This window comes from Bos javanicus, chromosome 2 (genome assembly GCF_032452875.1).
Source record: "Bos javanicus breed banteng chromosome 2, ARS-OSU_banteng_1.0, whole genome shotgun sequence".
Lineage (NCBI taxonomy): Eukaryota > Metazoa > Chordata > Mammalia > Artiodactyla > Bovidae > Bos > Bos javanicus.
In genome coordinates this window covers 120,180,454-120,196,366 of record NC_083869.1, presented here as the reverse complement: position 1 = coordinate 120,196,366, position 15,913 = coordinate 120,180,454, and the positions used below count along the sequence as shown (strand labels likewise).

The following is a 15,913-nucleotide window of genomic DNA, read 5'->3' as shown; positions in this document are numbered from 1 at the left end:
AGGCCACCGAGATGGGGGCACTGAGGACTGTGGGTATTACAGGAAAGTCAGACCTCAGCTTCCAGGTGGTTCGGGTCCACTGAAGATTCCAAGCAGGGGATCAGGAGACCCCTAGGCCTGGGCCGGTCGGGGGGTCAGTGCAGGGCAGGCACCAGCAGCTGCAGCAGGACCCCAACCAGCAGTGCCAGTAAGGATGGGCAGGCAACCTGGTGGGCAGTGTCCATGGGGCTGGTGGGGGGCTGAGGGCGGCAGTCCATGGTGTAGGGCTCCACGCAGGCAGCAAAGGCCATGACATGTGCCACGAAGGTCTGCTCCTGCACGCCGTGCACCAGGTGTGCCCACGGGCCTCGTGCAAACACTGCCACGTCCTCACCGGCGTGGGTCTTGCTCCATAGGGGCACTGCGGCTTGTTGCTTGTAGTTGGGGTCCACTGGCAGGAGGGAGGGGATTCAGGGTGGGAAGGAGGTGGCCATGACCTCGCCTGAGCTCCAGGCCTGAGTTCTCCCCTCTTGCCATCCCCTGCACCCCCAGGGCCCACCCAATGCACTCACTGCTCTCGGTTTCATCCACATCAAGTTGTAAGCCCCAGTACAGTTGGAGTCCAGGGCCATTTCCATAAAGGAGGGAGGTGTAGGATCCACCGACATTGGCCTTGCTATCAGCCAGCCCTGCAGGGTGGAGGGGACCCCGTGATCACACTGACCCCAGTCTTTGGGGCGCCTCCTCTGTTGCTGAGCCCAAGTACTTCTTGCCTGCTCACTGACTTAATCCTCACCAGAGCTCAGAAGAGCAGTTGGTATTAATATTCCCCCAGTTGGCAGATAAGGGGACTGGCTCAGAGCACATTGTGCCAGGTAATTTTGGGCAAGGACCTGCCAGTCTCCATGGGATTACCGAAAATGGAGGTCCCACGAAGTGGGTAGCCACCAAAAGTGAAGACATGGGAGTGGTCGGCGGTGACAAGGGTCAGTGTGTCTGCTTCACTGGTGAGCTCGTTAGCCTTGGCAATGGCATTATCAAACATGACCGCCTCAGTCAGCGCCCAATAAGCTATGTTTGCATGATGTCCATGGTCAATGCGGCCTCCTGCAAGAAGGTCGTGAAAGATGGGTGATGCCAAGCCGACCCTGAGTGCTACCCCTTTCCCCTTGATCCACAAGGAGCTGCCGCTCACCCTCTACGAAGAGGAAGAAGCCCCGAGGGTTTCTGCTCAGCACTCGCAGGGCCGCCTCTGTCATCTCCTCCAGGGATGGCTCCTTGGTGGTGTCTCAGTCGATGTTATAGGCCATGTCTCCTGGCTCAAAGAGGCCTGTGGGAAATGGGACCAGTGGTGACCTGCAAGCTGGGGATGGGGGTGGGGGGCCCGTGGCACCCTTCCTGGGGAGGACAGTGGGGGGGGTGGGGTTACCCATGAGGTGTGTTACACTGGAGTCATTGGCCGCCTAAAGGAGCACCGTGCGGTTCCACACATACTGGGCTCCCTGGGAGGGCAGAACCAGGCCTCAGCCCTGCTGTACCCCCCGCACCCGTGAGCCCCCATCACCTGGTGCTTGGCCTGCCGCTCCTGCACCAGATTCCACTTGTCCTTCCGGACTCCGTTCTGTCTGCTATATTCTGGGTATTCAGGGTCTGGGGTCCTCTCAGGAAACATGTACTTTCGGCCTCCACCCAGGATCACCTGGGGCCAGAGGTTAGGGCAGGTGGGTTTGGGGCTGGCCCTTGGCTCTGCCTTCACACAGCCCCTAACTCTATCCACCAGGTCTGTGGGATGGCCTGTCCCCACCTGTACCTCCTACATGGTTACCTCCCCGCATTCTGGCAAACACACAGAGACTCTGCAAGACCCCAGACTGTGGGTTGCCTAGGACTGGGACATGTGTTCCACCATCTCTTCCCAGCCCCGCCCTTCGCCCCTCATGTCACAACTCACGTCAATGTCCATGTTGTAGACCAGCTGTTTGGCGATGTCCTGGCAGCCCTCCCTCTTGGCCTGGGCAGGCATTTGAGCATCAGAATACCAGTTTCGGTTCACCGTGTGCGCGTAGGCCCCGGCTGGGGAGGCCTGCTGCACCCTGGTGGTGGTCACCACTCCCACTGCCTTCCCTGAGGGTGGCAGAGGTCACGGTGGGCCATCGAGGTCTCTGAGCCTGTCCCTGCCAGGAAGCTGACGCCCAAGCCCACCTGCTTTCTTGGCCCGGTTATCACAGACGTGACCTCATTCCCACGTGTCGTGTTGCACTGGTCGAAGCGGGCGGCTGCACTTACACCAATGGTCCTCATGTTGGTCTTGACCCCACACAGGTAGGCGGTGGTCGTGCCTGCACTGTCGGGCACATCTCTGTCCACGTTGTATGTCTGGGAGCAGAGATGCCTTCAGCTCTGCTGGGGTATACACCCAGCTCCTGAGCCAGGCCCTGGGCCCATCCTTACAGCCCCCAGCCCCTATCTCAGCCCCCAACGCTCTTGGGGCTTTCCCTCCTACCCTGCTCCCTAGGCCCACACCCACCCCTCTGGTGTAGACCACCCTGAGGCCACTTGGCCCTTACTTTGGACAGAGCCAGGTATGGGAACTGGTCCATGGCCAGGGGTGTCTCAGGTCCCGGCTTGCCAGCCATCTGCCCCTTTAGGATCCGAGCGGCTGAAGGTATACTGTGTCAGGTCTGAGTCCCTGGGGCCAGCCTGGGTCAGCCGGCAGCCCAGGGCTCCAGAGTTGTGGGGGGACGGGGTGGACTGGCCTAGCGCACTCACCATCCCCCAAGAAGAGGATGACATTCTTGGCGGCTGTCTGGATGGGCTGCAGTTTCTTAGCCACATCAAGGGCCTGGGCTGCCTGGCGGTTCCAGAAGGCGGGGTCTTCCTCCTCGACTGCCCAAGGGGAGAGTGGAGGTCAGGTCAGCCTGGGGCCGCCCCTGTGAGTAGGGGGCGCCGGGAGCTGCCTGGTTACCTGGGATGAGGCCGAGGGAGAGCTGTAGCCGCAGGCCCAGCAGCAGCAGCACGCAGGCCCCCTGCATGGCTGTGTGATGGCGGAGGGTCAGGATGGGACCTGGGGAGGCCGGGTCTCGGGCAAGGCTGGGACACCAGGTACCAGGTCAGTACTAGCTGCCTGGGCTTAAATCTGGGGAGGTTATGGTTGCCTGTTGTAAAAGCCTCCATGTCCCTCCCAGTGCCCCGGGTGGCCACACCCTGCCCCTCACCTGCCCTATGACTTTGAGCCCTGTTGCCAGGGGGAGGTCGTAGGTGTGGCTGAGCCAGCAGGGGTCCTGAGGAGGTAGGTCCCTCCCTCACAGGATGGTCCCCAGCTGTCTCCTCAGGGTGGGGTGGGGATTAGGGTGCAGATGTCTTAGGCCTGAGGAACATATTCAGGGTCCTGACGAGCTCCCTCCCAGCCCTCTGCTCACCAAGTCCTGTTGGAGACCCGTCTGTCCTTCCTTCACGTGTTCAGCGTTTTCTGAGACTCAGCCTTGGCCTGGTCTGGTTCCCAGTGCTGAGGGGGGTGGGCTGGAGGCACACAGCCTGGGCCAGGGGCCTGGGTTAGTTCCCTGGCGCCCTGAGGCAGAGATCCATGGGGTGGCCTGTCTGCCCTGCCCCCTGCGCAGCTCCTCACCAGACTTGACCTGGGCAGGAGGTGTGGGCAGTGGGCTAGTGGGGGCACCTGGGAGCCTGGGCCCAGCTTCTGCTGTGGAGAAGGATGGGACTGGAGGTGACAGCAGAGCGGGGGCCTTGTCCGTGTCTTCAGTTACTGAAGTGCTGGGTCTGCAGTGCTGTTTGTGTATAAGGTGCTTGTAAAGGGCTGACAGGTGTGGGCCTAGTGCCCCGTACGTGACGTTGACCTCTGCTCCCTTGGACAGGTAGATGGAAGCCAGGGGTGAGTCTGTTCTCTCCACAGGCCACACACTCTCACAGGAATAGCCTAGGAGCTAAAAGCTTTCAGTAACCCCAGGTTGGGTTCAAAAGCAATCCTCCCATCCCGCAAGCTCTCTTCTGGGTGTGTATCCCCAAGAACTGAAATCAAGATCTGGAAGAGGAATTTGCACACCCACATTTGTAGCAGCCTTATTCATGGTAGCAAGAGGAGCAAGCAAGTCGAGCATCCACAGCAGATGAACGGATAAACAAATTGTGATGTAGCTATGCAGTGGAATACTATGCTGCCTTAAAAAGGAAGGTAAGTCTCACACCTGCTACAACATGGATGAACCTGCGGACATGATGCTCAGTGAAAAAAGTCAGTCAGAAAAGACAAAGACTGCGTGGTTCTACTTCACTAGGGATCCCAAGTAGTCAAATGATTAGAATCAGAAAGTTGGATTGTGGCACCAGGAGTTGGAAGGAGGGGACTGGGGACTTGTTCAAGATACAGGCTTTCAGTTTTACAAGATGACAAAGTTCTGTAGATCTGAGGCCAACTATATGAATAGACATAACATTAACGGTCTGGGTATAAAAATGGTGAAGATGGTAACTTTTTTTCCCTTTTAAATTTTTTCTTTTTTTTTTTTTAATGCACAACAGAGCATTCTGAATCTTAGTTCCCCAAGCATGGGTGGAATCTATGCCATCTGCTGCTGCTGCTGCAGCTGCTGCTAAGTCGCTTCAGTTGTGTCCGACTCTGTGCGACCCTAGAGACGGCAGCCCACCAGGCTCTGCCATCCCTGGCCTGCAGCCTCCCCTGCTCCTCCGTCCATGGGTTTTCCAGGCAGGAGCACTGGGGTGGGCACCATCGCCTTCTCCAGGCAGGAGCACTGAGGTGGGCGCCTTTGCTATCTGCAGTGGAATCTTTACCCCTGCACTGCAGGAAAGTCCCACGATGGTAATTTTTGTGTTGTGCTTTTTGTCAGAATTAAGAAAATTTTCAGACTTCCCTGGTGGCCCAGGGGATAAGAATTTGCTTGCCAGTGCAGGGGATATGGGTTTGATCCCTGGTGAGTTAATTCCACTTGGCGTGGAGCAACTAATCTTGGGTGCCACAGCTACTGAGCTGGCACTCTAGAGCCTGGGAGCTGCAAGTACTTAGGCTGTGTGCCACAACCACTGAACACTGGAGTCACTGGGAGCCACAACTCATGAGCCCCTGAGCTGCAGCTACAGAAGCTTGCAAGCAGGAGAGCCAATGAGTTGCAACTACAGAGCCCGAGTGCTTCAACTGCTGAAGCTGTGCTTCTAGAGCCTGTGTTCTGCAACGAGAGAAGTCACCGCAATGAGAAGCCTCTGCATTGCAACTAGAGGAAGACCCCATGCAACAAGGAAGACCCAGCACAGCCAAAAACAAATAACTAAATGATAAATAGCAGTATGTACATGTCCAAAAAAACAATTAAAAAACAAAAGCCTTTCCTCCCAGTCCCGCCCACCCCAGTGGACCTTGGTAGCCCCCTCCCCAGCGTGCCCTCCCCTCAGGCAGAGCCTCTGAGCTCTTCCTCCCTTGACCTGCTGTTCACTCACTCAGCACACTGACCCAGGGTATCCTCTACTTACCCTCTAGAGCAAGGGTCCCCAACCCTTCTAGACTGAGGACTGGTACCTCCTGTTAGATCAGCGGCGGAATTTGATTGGAAATAAAGTGCACAATAAAATGTAATGGACTTGAATCATCCTGAAACCATCCCCCTTCTTTCCAGTTTGTGGAAAGTTTATCTTCCAGGAAACTGGTCCCTGGTCCTGAAAAGTTTGGAGACCCCTGCTTTAGAGGACCTGCCTGCTGGGGGTGGGGGGTCACCCTTCCTGCCTTTGTCAGCTACCCCACAGCTGCCTCTGTCCCCCTCATAGTCCTGTGCTCAGAAAATTCTTGGCTAAAGGTCAGGAGGAACTAACTCCTGGGTAGGCCATTAATTAATTGATTGATTCTTTTGATCAGTCCATAGGTTAAATTTTTATTACTGCAAGATTTGTCTTCAGTCTAGTGAATTCCCAGTCCTTTTGTTAAATTTGAATTTTTGACATGAAATGACTGTAGATTCACAGGTGGTTTTAAGAAATAATACAGACATCCCTTGCATGCTTTCTCCAATCTTCTCTGACGGTATAACTCAGATTTTCACATTTCTGTTCAGAGTTGGCCGTTTTACCTGCACTCACTTGCGTGTGCGTGGGTTCTGTACCATCTATCACACATGTGGGTTCATGTAATCACACCATAGTCAGGACACTGAACAGCTCCAACCCCTTTATAATCACCCTGCCCTCTGTCCCTAATAGCTTCCTGTGTTTGTAAAATGTTGTCATTTTAGGGACTCCCTCTTGGTCCACTGGTTAAGACTCCACACTTTCACTGCTGGCAGTGGGTGTTCCATACCTGGCCTGGGAACTAAGATCCTGCATGCTGCATGGTGCAACCAAAAAAACAAAACAAAACCCCGAAACCTTGTCAATTCAAGTAAGTTACAGAAATAGAATCACCCAATCTTTGGGAATGGCTTTTCCCCCCACTCAGCCTAATTCCCTGGGCATTCACTGGAGGAGGGCTTGTGTCTGCGATGGAGTGGAGCCTAGGCCGTGCTTAACTGTTCACGTGTGGAAGGACCTCTGGGCCAATTCCAGGTTTGGCTGTTATAAATAAAGCTGCTGTGGGAATTCCCTGGTGGTCCTGGGGTTAGGAAGGGGCACTACCCCTGCTGTGGGTCTTGGTTCGATTCTTGGACAGGGAACTAAGATCCTGCAAGTTGCACAGTGAGGCCCAAAGAGAAAAAGGAAAAGAGCCACACATCTTCATGAATGGGTTTCTGTGTGAGCATTTCATTGCATTCAGTTTCTCTGGGTAAGCCCCCAGGAGTGCAATTGCTTCCCTCATAGCTAAGTTGGTAAAGAATCCACCTGCAATGCAGAAGACCCTGGTTTGATTCCTGGATCAGGAAGATCCCCTGGAGAAGGGATAGGCTACCCACTGCAGTCTTCTTGGGCTTCCCTGGTGGCTCAGCTGGTAAAGAATCTGCCTGCAATGTGGGAGACCTGGGTTTAATCCCTGGGTTGGGAAGATCCCCTGGAGAAGGGAATGGCTACCCACTCCAGTATTCTGGCCGAGAATTCCATGTACTGTATAGTCCATGGGGTCGCAAAGAGTCGGACACGACTGAGCAACTTTCACTTCACTTTCGTGGTTGTTGCATGTTTAGTTTTTGGTTTTGATTTTTTTTTTCAGGATATCTCCCCCTGATCCCGAGCCCCACTCAAAAAAAAAAAAAAAAAGGGAACTGCCAAACCATTTTGCAGTGCCCACACCATTTTGCATTCCCATCAGCGATGTATGAGGGATTCAGCTTCTCTCCAGTCATACCATCATTTGGTGTTGACCCTGTTTTTGTTTTTGAACATTTTTAAATTTTAGCCCTTCTGATAGGTGTGGAGTATAAAGTTTCTTCTTTTTAAAAAATGTATTTATTTTCATTGTACTGAGTCTCTGTTGCTGAGCAAGGGCTACTCTCCAGCTGTGATGTGAGGCTTCTCATTGTGGTGACTTCTCTTGTTGCAGAGCCCAGGCTCTGGAGCTTGTGGGCTCTGCGGTTTTGACTAGCAGGCTTTAGAGCGCTGGCTCAGTACTTGTGGCACAAAGCCTTAGTTGCCCTGCAGCATGCGGGAACTTCTTGGACCAGATAACTGATCCCAGGTTCCTAGCATAGGCAGAAGTATTCTTAACAACTGGGATCACCAGGGAAATTCCTAAAGTGTCTTTGAATGTTTTTCTTACAATGACATTAAGTGATCATCATCTATGCTCCTGCTTGATTTCTTGTGAATTTTGTCCTGGGCCTGGGCAGGACCTGAGACCAGACACAAACCACATATCATTGCAGCAAATAAAAATGTTTGTCCAAGTTCCCACCAGGGCACCTGGCTCCCCTTTTCTGGGCCCGAGTCACCTGAGTGAGATGAGAGGCTGTCATGCTCCCTCCCCTGGGGCCCAGGGATGACCAGGCAGCAGGCAGCATGGCTTCTGCTCTGCAGTAAGAGATAACACCTCCGGTCCTGCACTCCGGGGTTAAAGATGCCTGGGCCAGGGGATGGCCAGCGCCATGGAGCCTGCTCTGTGGGGGATGGTTGTCCCGGTCTCTCTGTTCTCTGGGAAGAAGGCCTGGTCCTGCGGGGTCTCATCTGCTGCCCAGCACCCTCCACCAGTGTCCCCATTTACCACACTGGGCTCTCTGGGCCCTGTCTTAGCCCCCAGCATGATGCCCTGTGTAGGTGTAAGCAGATAGGTTAGGGAGTCCCCAGAGAAAGAGACTAGGAATGGTTTTCTTGGCATTTATTGTTGTTTTTCAGTCACATCCAACTCTTTGCAACCCCATGGACTGCAGCACGCCAGGCTTTCCTGTCCTTCACCATCTCCAGTGGTTGCTCAAACTTATGTCCATTGAGTCAGTGATGCTATCCAACCATCTCATCCTCTGTCACCCCCTTCTTGTCCTGCCCTCAATCTTTCCCAGAATCAGGGTCTTTTCCAATGAGTTGGCTCTTGGAAACAGGTTTGCCAAAGTATTGGAGCTTCAGCCTGAGCATCAGTCCTTCCAATGAATATTCAAGGTTGATTTCCTTTAGAATTGGCTGGTATCAAACCTTGCTCCTTGCTGTCCAAGGGCTTAAGACATAAGAGAAGCCAGTTTGACCTAAGTTACTTTCAGTCTCAGCCTGAGCTCAGTGCTTGACCTTGAAAAGGTCTCAGTAATTACTTATCTTAAGAGAACAAAGGAATGCAGGAAAAAATGCAGTCAAATAGTAGTACAGATAAAGCAGCTCTAATCCCTCTTTAAGGGATTTACACAAATAAGTCTTGGAGAATTGCTGGTCCTAAGGCCCCTACTAGGTGGAGGATGGAATGATGGTTTTGACCCTCTTGATTTCAGTGAAGCTTCCCTGGTGGCTCAGACAGTAAAGAATCTGCCTGCATTGTGGGAGACCTGGCTTCAATCCCTGAGTCGGGAAGATCCCCTGGAGAAGGAAATGACAACCCACTCCACTATTCATGCCTGGAGAATTCGATGGACAGAGGAGCCTGATGGCTACAGTCCATGGAGTCACAAAGAGCTAGACACGACTGAACCACTAACTGTAGAACTTGCTCCAATCCTATGTTGAATTCTCGTCTGCTGAAGCCCCTCATGAATATGCCTAAAACTCCCTTTGACTTAAATGGGAATTTGCTGTATGACTCAGGGGACTCAAACTGGGGCTCTGTAATAACCTAGAGGGGTGGGAATGGGTAGGAGTTGGGAGGGAGATTCAAGAAGGAGGGATGTTGATGTGTGACAGAAATCAAACTGATATTGTAAACCAATCATCAATTAAAAACAATTATTTATTTTAAAAGATTTTAAAAAATTCCCCCAGTTTTTCTGTTCAAGGAGACACTGCTTTGGGAAAGATCCAGGGTTCTTACTTTCTGCTAATCATAATAAAACCTTACTTCTCACATGTTTGGGTTGGTGGTGTCTATTGGCTCCACACTCAACAAGAGGTGAGACAAAGTTTTCACATTGACATAGGCGTTGCCACTGGCTGGGCAATGTTAAGGCCACCTCAGCACCAGCTGATAGGTGGTGGTGGTGGTTTAGTCGTGTCTGACTCTTTGCAACTCCATGGACTGTAGCCTGCCAGGCTTCCCTGTCCATGGGATTCTCCAGGCAAGAATACTGGAGTGGGTTGCCATTTCCTTCTCCAGGGGATCTTCCCAACCCAGGAATCGAACGCGGGTCTCCTGCCTTGCATGCAGATTCTTTACCAATTGAGCTACGAGGGAAGCCCAGCTGATCCATGGGGAGATGTCTTCTGCTTGCATCCCACCACCCACTCTCAGGTTGTCCCCTGAGGGATCCAGTGAGAATTCTATCCTGAGGGGGAGCAGGACAGCAGCTGGGAACAGAAAGGCTCTCCGACTGGTGGGGGGAGCTTCCATAGTGGTTCAATCAGTAAAGCATCCGCTTTTAATGTAGGAAACTTGGGTTTGATCCCTGGGTTAAAGATCCTGTGGGAAACCCACTCCAGTATTCTTGCCTGGGAAATTCCACGGACAGAGGAATCTGGCGGGCTACAGGGTTGAAAGAGCTGGACACGACTTACCGACTAAATCACTACCACCACTCCTGCCCCCAAGCCCGGCACTTCACATAAATGGAGGGTCCCTTTCTAGGAAGAAGAGTTCCCTGGACCTCCTCCCCACTTCCTGTTTTTGCCTCCGACCCCTGATGCTGGGAAAGATTGAAGGCAGGAGGAGAAAGGGACGACAGAGGATGAGATGGCTGGATGGCATCACTGACTCGATGGACATGAGTTTGAGCAAGCTGAGTTGGTGATGGTGATGAGTTGGTGATGGACAGGGAAGTCTGGCATGCTGCAGCCCATGGGGTTGCAAAGAGTCAGACATGACTGAATGAATGAACTGAACTGAGCCCTTATTTAACTTATATGCAGAGTACATCATGAGAAATGCTGGACTGGAAGCAGCACAAGCTGGAATCAAGATCGCCGGGAGAAATACCAATAACCTCAGATATGCAGATGACACCACCCTTACGGCAGAAAGTGAAGAGCAACTAAAAAGCCTCTTGATGAAGGTGAAAGAGGAGAGTGAAAAAGTTGGCATAAAACTCAACATTCAGAAAACTAAGATCATGGCATCCGGTCCCATCACTTCATAGGAAATAGATGGGGAAACAGTGGAAAGTGTCAGACTTTATTTTTTGGGCTCCAAAATCACTGCAGATGGTGACTGCAGCCATGAAATTAAAAGACGCTTACTCCTTGGAAGGAAAGTTATGACCAACCTAGATAGCATATTCAAAAGCAGAGACATTACTTTGCCAAAAAGGTCCGTCTAGTCAAGGCTATGGTTTTTCCTGTGGTCAGGTATGGATGTGAGAGTTGGACTATAAAGAAAGCTGAGCACTGAACAATTAATGCTTTTGAACTGTGGTGTTGGAGAAGACTCTTGGGAGTCCCTTGGACTGCAAGGAGATCCAACCAGTCCATTCTAAAGGAGATCAGTCCTGGGTGTTCTTTGGAAGGAATGATGCTAAAGCTGATACTCCAGTACTTTGGCCACCTCATGTGAAGAGTTGACTCATTGGGAAAGACTCTGATGCTGGGAGGGATTGAGGGCAGGAGGAGAAGGGGACAACAGAGGATGAGATGGCTGGATGGCATCACTGACTCGATGGACGTGAGTCTGAGTGAACTCCGGGAGTTGGTGATGGACAGGGAGGCCTGACGTCTGCGATTCATGGGGTCACAGAGTCAGACACAACTGAGCGACTGAACTGAACTGAGCCCTGTAGGGCGTGGTAGGAATGTACCCCCCTCCCCCCAGGAGCTGGGAAGCAAGAAGCAAACACAAGTTTATGTTGGTCTCTGTCTTTTGAGGGCTGCATCTAGTGGACCTCACAGGACCAAGGAGGTGACAAGCCACCAGATGACCACCTGAGCATCAGGCAGGGAGGTAGGAGGGGTGAGCACTGGGGCTCGGGAATTTCCTGTTTTCAGAGAAGGTGAAAGCCTGGCTTCGGGGAGGGGAAAGCCCCAACTTGGTACCGCAGCTGGCCTCACCTGGCCCTGCTCACACTCCCTCAGAGCCATCAGCATTGCTCTGTCCTGAGTAGCTCCCGCCCTCACCGCCTTTGGCCTTTGCTCAATGTCAGCCCCTCATCAGCCCCTCCCTGACCTCCTGATGTGAATCACACCCCCGGTCCCCCCCAACACACACACTGTGCCCCCACCTGCTAAGGGCTTCTCATCCCACACATATACTCCCATATCACACTTGAAACAGTTTATTTGAGGGCTGCTTCCTCCCTCCCAGGTGTGCGGGGCCTGTGTCCCCATCCCCAGCTTCCCCGCTTCTCCTGGGATCCCCCAGCCTGGAAGGGGCACTGGGGCCACCCTCACAGCAGCTGAGGGACCTGGGACAAGTGTCGTCTTCTCTGTGTTGCTGTCTCCTCTCTGTAATGGTACCGCTGGGTTCCTAGGAGGGGCCTCTGAGGATTGTATGTCCAGGGTCCCCCGGCGCTCCTGGCCCCAGACGTCTCCTTGTCCGGCGAAGTGCCCACAGAGTGGGTTCTAGGAGGACGGGAAGCCAGAGCTCCCCGGGAGCCATGCCCTCTCAGAAACCACGCCTGCTCAGAAACCACACCTTCTGGAGCCACGCCTCCCGGAAGTCACGCACCCAGAAGCTATGCCTCCTGGAAGACCCCAGTGGGGGTCTTGGTAGGTCCTGGTTCCCTGGGGGACACCTCTGGTGCCAGCCTGGTCCTCAGGCAGGGCTGTTGGGTGGGGAGAAGAGACTGGGTGGTCTGAGCCCCTGCCTTTCCTGGGGTCTGGGCAGCTCCAATAAAATCTGAGGCTACCGAGGTGGGGGCAGTGAGGACTGTGGCTCTCACAGGAAAGTCAGGGTTTCAGCTTCCAGGGTGCTTTGGGTCCACTAAGGTTGGGGGTGGGGAGGAGGCCCTGAGGCCCGGGTGGGTGGGGGTCAGTGCAGAGTGGGCACCAGCAGCAGCAGCAGGGCCCCGGCCAGCAGTGCCAGTGAGGATGGGCAGGCAGCCTGGTGGGCGGTGTCCAAGGGACCGCTATGGGGGTGAGGGTGGCAGTCGGTGGTGTAGGGCTCCACGCAGGCAGCAAAGGCCATGACATGCGCCACGAAGGTCTGCTCCTGCACGCCGTGCACCAGGTGTGCCCACGGGCCTCGTGCAAACACTGCCACGTCCTCACCGGCGTGGGTCTCGCCCCATAGGGGCACTGCGGATTGCTGCTGGTACTCGGGGTCCACTGAGAGGAGGGAGGGGATTCAGGGCAAGCAGGGAGGCGGCCTCCCCCTCCCAGGAGTTCCAGAGTAGGGTCTTCCCTTCCTCCCATCCGCCCCCCAACTTGTTCCCCAGGGCCCACCCACTGCACTCACTGCTCTCCTTTTCATTCACATCAGGTCGTGAGCCCATGCCCAGCCGGTGCCCCGGGCCGTTGCCATAGAGAAGGGTGGTATAGGACTTGCCATCTTTGGCCTTGCCATCGGCCAGCCCTGCAGGGAAGAGGGGACCCCATAATCACACTGACCTGATCCTTTGGGGTGCCTCCTGCGTGCTGAGCTCAGGCACCTCTTGTTTGTTCACTGGCTTAATCCTTACCAGAGCCAGGCAGGGCAGCTGCTATTATTAATATTACTCCACTTTGCAGACGAGGGAGCTGACTCAAGAGCACTTTGTGCAACGTAACTCAGGACAAGAACTTGCCACTCTCCCTGGCTTACCAAAAATGGAGGTCCCACGAAGTGGGTAGCCACCAAAAGTGAAGACATGGGAGTGGTCGGCGGTGACAAGGGTCAGTGTGTCTGCTTCACTGGTGAGCTGGCTAGCCTTGGCGATGGCATTGTCGAACATGACCGCCTCGGTCAGTGCCCGATAAGCTATGCTTTCATGGTGACCGTGGTCAATGCGGCCTCCTGCAAGAACGTCATGTGGAAGGTGGGTGATGCAAAAGCCACCCTGAGTGCCACCCCTTTCCCTCTGATCTGCAAGGAGCTGCCACTCACCCTCCACGAAGAGGAAGAAGCCCCGAGGGTTTCTGCTCAGCACACGCACGGCTGCCTCCGTCATCTCCTCCAGAGATGGGTCCTTGATGTGGTCTCGGTGGATGTCATAGGTCATATCTCCTGGCTCAAAGAGGCCTGTGAGAAATGGGACCAGTGGCGACCTGCAAGCTGGGGATGGGGTGGGGGGACCCGTGGCACCCTTCCTGGGGAGGACAGTGGGGGTGGGTGGCGTCGTTACCCATGAGGTGTGTTACACTGGAGTCATTGGCCGCCTAAAGGAGCACCGTGCGGTTCCACACATACTGGGCTCCCTGGGAGGGCAGAACCAGGCCTCAGCCCATAGCCCGACACCCCAGGCCCAGCCCTGCTGTACCCCCCGCACCCGTGAGCCCCCATCACCTGGTGCTTGGCCTGCCACTCCTGCACCAGGTTCCGCTTGTCCTTCCGGACTCCATTCTGTTTTGTATTGCCTGGGTATTCAGGGTCTGGGGTTCCCTCAGGAAACATGTATATTCGGCCTCCACCCAGGATCACCTGGGACCAGAGATTAAGGCAGGTGGGTTTGGGTCCTGGCTGGCCCTTTGCTCCTCTTACATAGAGCCCCTAGACTCTTTACCCACCAGGTCTGTGAGAAAGGCCTGTCCCCACTTCTAGTTCTTACATCGTGCCCCACTCCCACCCCACCCCAACCTCTGCCAACAATACTGCCTGCAAACATACGGAGACCTCCAAGGCCCCAGGGCTGTGGGTTACCTAGGACTGTCAGGTGTGTGTCCCACCCCTTCTTCCCAGCCCTGCCCCTTGCCTTTCACGTCACAACTCACGTCAATGTCCATGTTGTAGACCAGCTGTGTGGCAATGTCCTGGCAGCCCTCCCTCTTGGCCTCGGCAGGCATATTAGCATCAGAATACCAGTTTCGGTTCACCGTGTGCGCGTAGGCCCCGGCTGGGGAGGCGTGCTGCACTGTGGTGGTGGTCACCACTCCCACGGACTTCCCTGAGGGTGGCAGAGGTCACGGTGGGCCACCGAGGTCTCTGAGCCCGTCCCTGCCCAGGAAGCTGATGCCCAAGCCCACCTGCTTTCTTGGCCCGGTTCATCACAGATGTGACCTCGTTCCCATATGTTGTGTTACACTGATTAAATTGGGCGGCTGCACTTACACCGATGACCTTCATACGGGTCTTGACCCCACACAGGTAGGCAGTGGTCGTGCCTGCGCTGTCGGGCACATCTCTGTCCACGTTGTATGTCTGGGGGCAGAGATGCCTTTAGCTCTGCTGGGGTAGACATCCAGCTCCTGACCCAGGCCCTGGGCCCATCCTTACAGCCCCCAGCCCCTATCTCAGCCCCCAGCCCTCCTGGGCTTTCCCTCCTACTCTGCTCCCTAGGCCCACACCCACCCCTCTGGTGTAGACCACCCTGAGGCCACTTGGCCCTTACTTTGGACAGAGCCAGGTATGGGAACTGGTCCATGGCCAGGGGTGTCTCAGGTCCCAGCTTGCCAGCCATCTGCCCCTTTAGGATCCGAGCAGCTGTCACCGTGGAAACCCCCATCCCTGAAGGTATACTGTGTCAGGTCTGAGTCCCTGGGGCCAGCCTGGGTCAGCCGGCAGCCCAGGGCTCCAGAGTTGTGGGGGGACGGGGTGGACTGGCCTAGTGCACTCACCATCGCCCAAGAAGAGGATGACATTCTTGGCGGCTGTCTGGATGGGCTGCAGCTTCTTAGCCACATCGAGGGCCTGGGCTGCCTGGCGGTTCCAGAAGGCAGGGTCTTCCTCCTCGACTGCCCAAGGGGAGACTGGAGGTCAGGTCAGCCTGGGGTCGCCCCTGTGAGTAGGGGTTGCTGGGAGCTGCCTGGTTACCTGGGATGAGGCCGAGGGAGAGCTGTAGCCGCAGGCCCAGCAGCAGCAGCACGCAGGCCCCCTGCATGGCTGTGTGATGGTGGAGGGTCAGGATGGGACCTGGGGAGGCCGGGTCTCAGGCAAGGCTGGGACACCAGGGACCCACTGCAGCTTGGCTGCCTGGGCTTAATTCCCTGCTATAAAAGTCTCCGTGTCCCTCCCAGAGCCCCAGGTGGCCACACCCTGTTCCTTACCTGCTATGACTTTGAGCCCTGTTGCCAGAGGAACGTGGTGGGTGTGGCTGAGCCAGCAGGGGTCCTGAGGATTCAGGTCCCTCCCTCACAGGTGGTCTCTTCAGGGTGGGGTGGGGATTAGGGTGCAGTTGGCTTTGGCCTGAGGAACATTTTCAAGGTCCTGTCAAGAGCTCCTCCCATCCCTCTGCTCGCCAAGTCCTGTGGGAGAACCATCTTTTCTTCTCCTCATATGTTCTGTGGTTTTTGAAAGTCAGCTTTAGCCTGGTTTGGTTCTGAGTGCTGAGGGAGGTGGGGTTGGAAGCACGCAACGGGGCCA

The 15,913-nt window shown here is 54.9% G+C and overlaps 1 protein-coding gene and 1 pseudogene across 1 annotated transcript; both read right to left on the bottom strand.

Moving 5' to 3' along the window:
- Window positions 1–2,016: 2,016 nt before the first annotated feature.
- LOC133230649 (intestinal-type alkaline phosphatase-like) lies at window positions 2,017–3,070 on the bottom strand. Its single transcript, XM_061388382.1, has 4 exons — window positions 2,945–3,070; window positions 2,736–2,865; window positions 2,547–2,649; window positions 2,017–2,355 (listed from the first exon to the last, which is right to left on the bottom strand). Exons 1-4 carry the CDS (start codon window positions 3,009–3,011, stop codon window positions 2,083–2,085), a joined length of 573 nt encoding a protein of 190 aa, XP_061244366.1. The 5' UTR covers window positions 3,012–3,070; the 3' UTR covers window positions 2,017–2,082.
- Window positions 3,071–11,299: 8,229 nt separating this feature from the next.
- On the bottom strand, window positions 11,300–15,547 carry LOC133230641 (intestinal-type alkaline phosphatase-like; annotated as a pseudogene).
- Between the last annotated feature and the right edge of the window lie 366 nt (window positions 15,548–15,913).

Coding starts and splice junctions, on each gene's coding strand:
- LOC133230649 (XM_061388382.1), bottom strand. CDS start 3,011: ATGCAGGGGGCCTGCGTGCTGCTGCTGCTGGGCCTGCGGCTACAGCTC. Junction 2,866..2,944: donor CTCCCTCGGCCTCATCCCAG/GTAACCAGGCAG, acceptor CCCCTTGGGCAG/TCGAGGAGGAAGACCCCGCC. Junction 2,650..2,735: donor GGGGATGGTGAGTGCGCTAG/GCCAGTCCACCC, acceptor GACCTGACACAG/TATACCTTCAGCCGCTCGGA.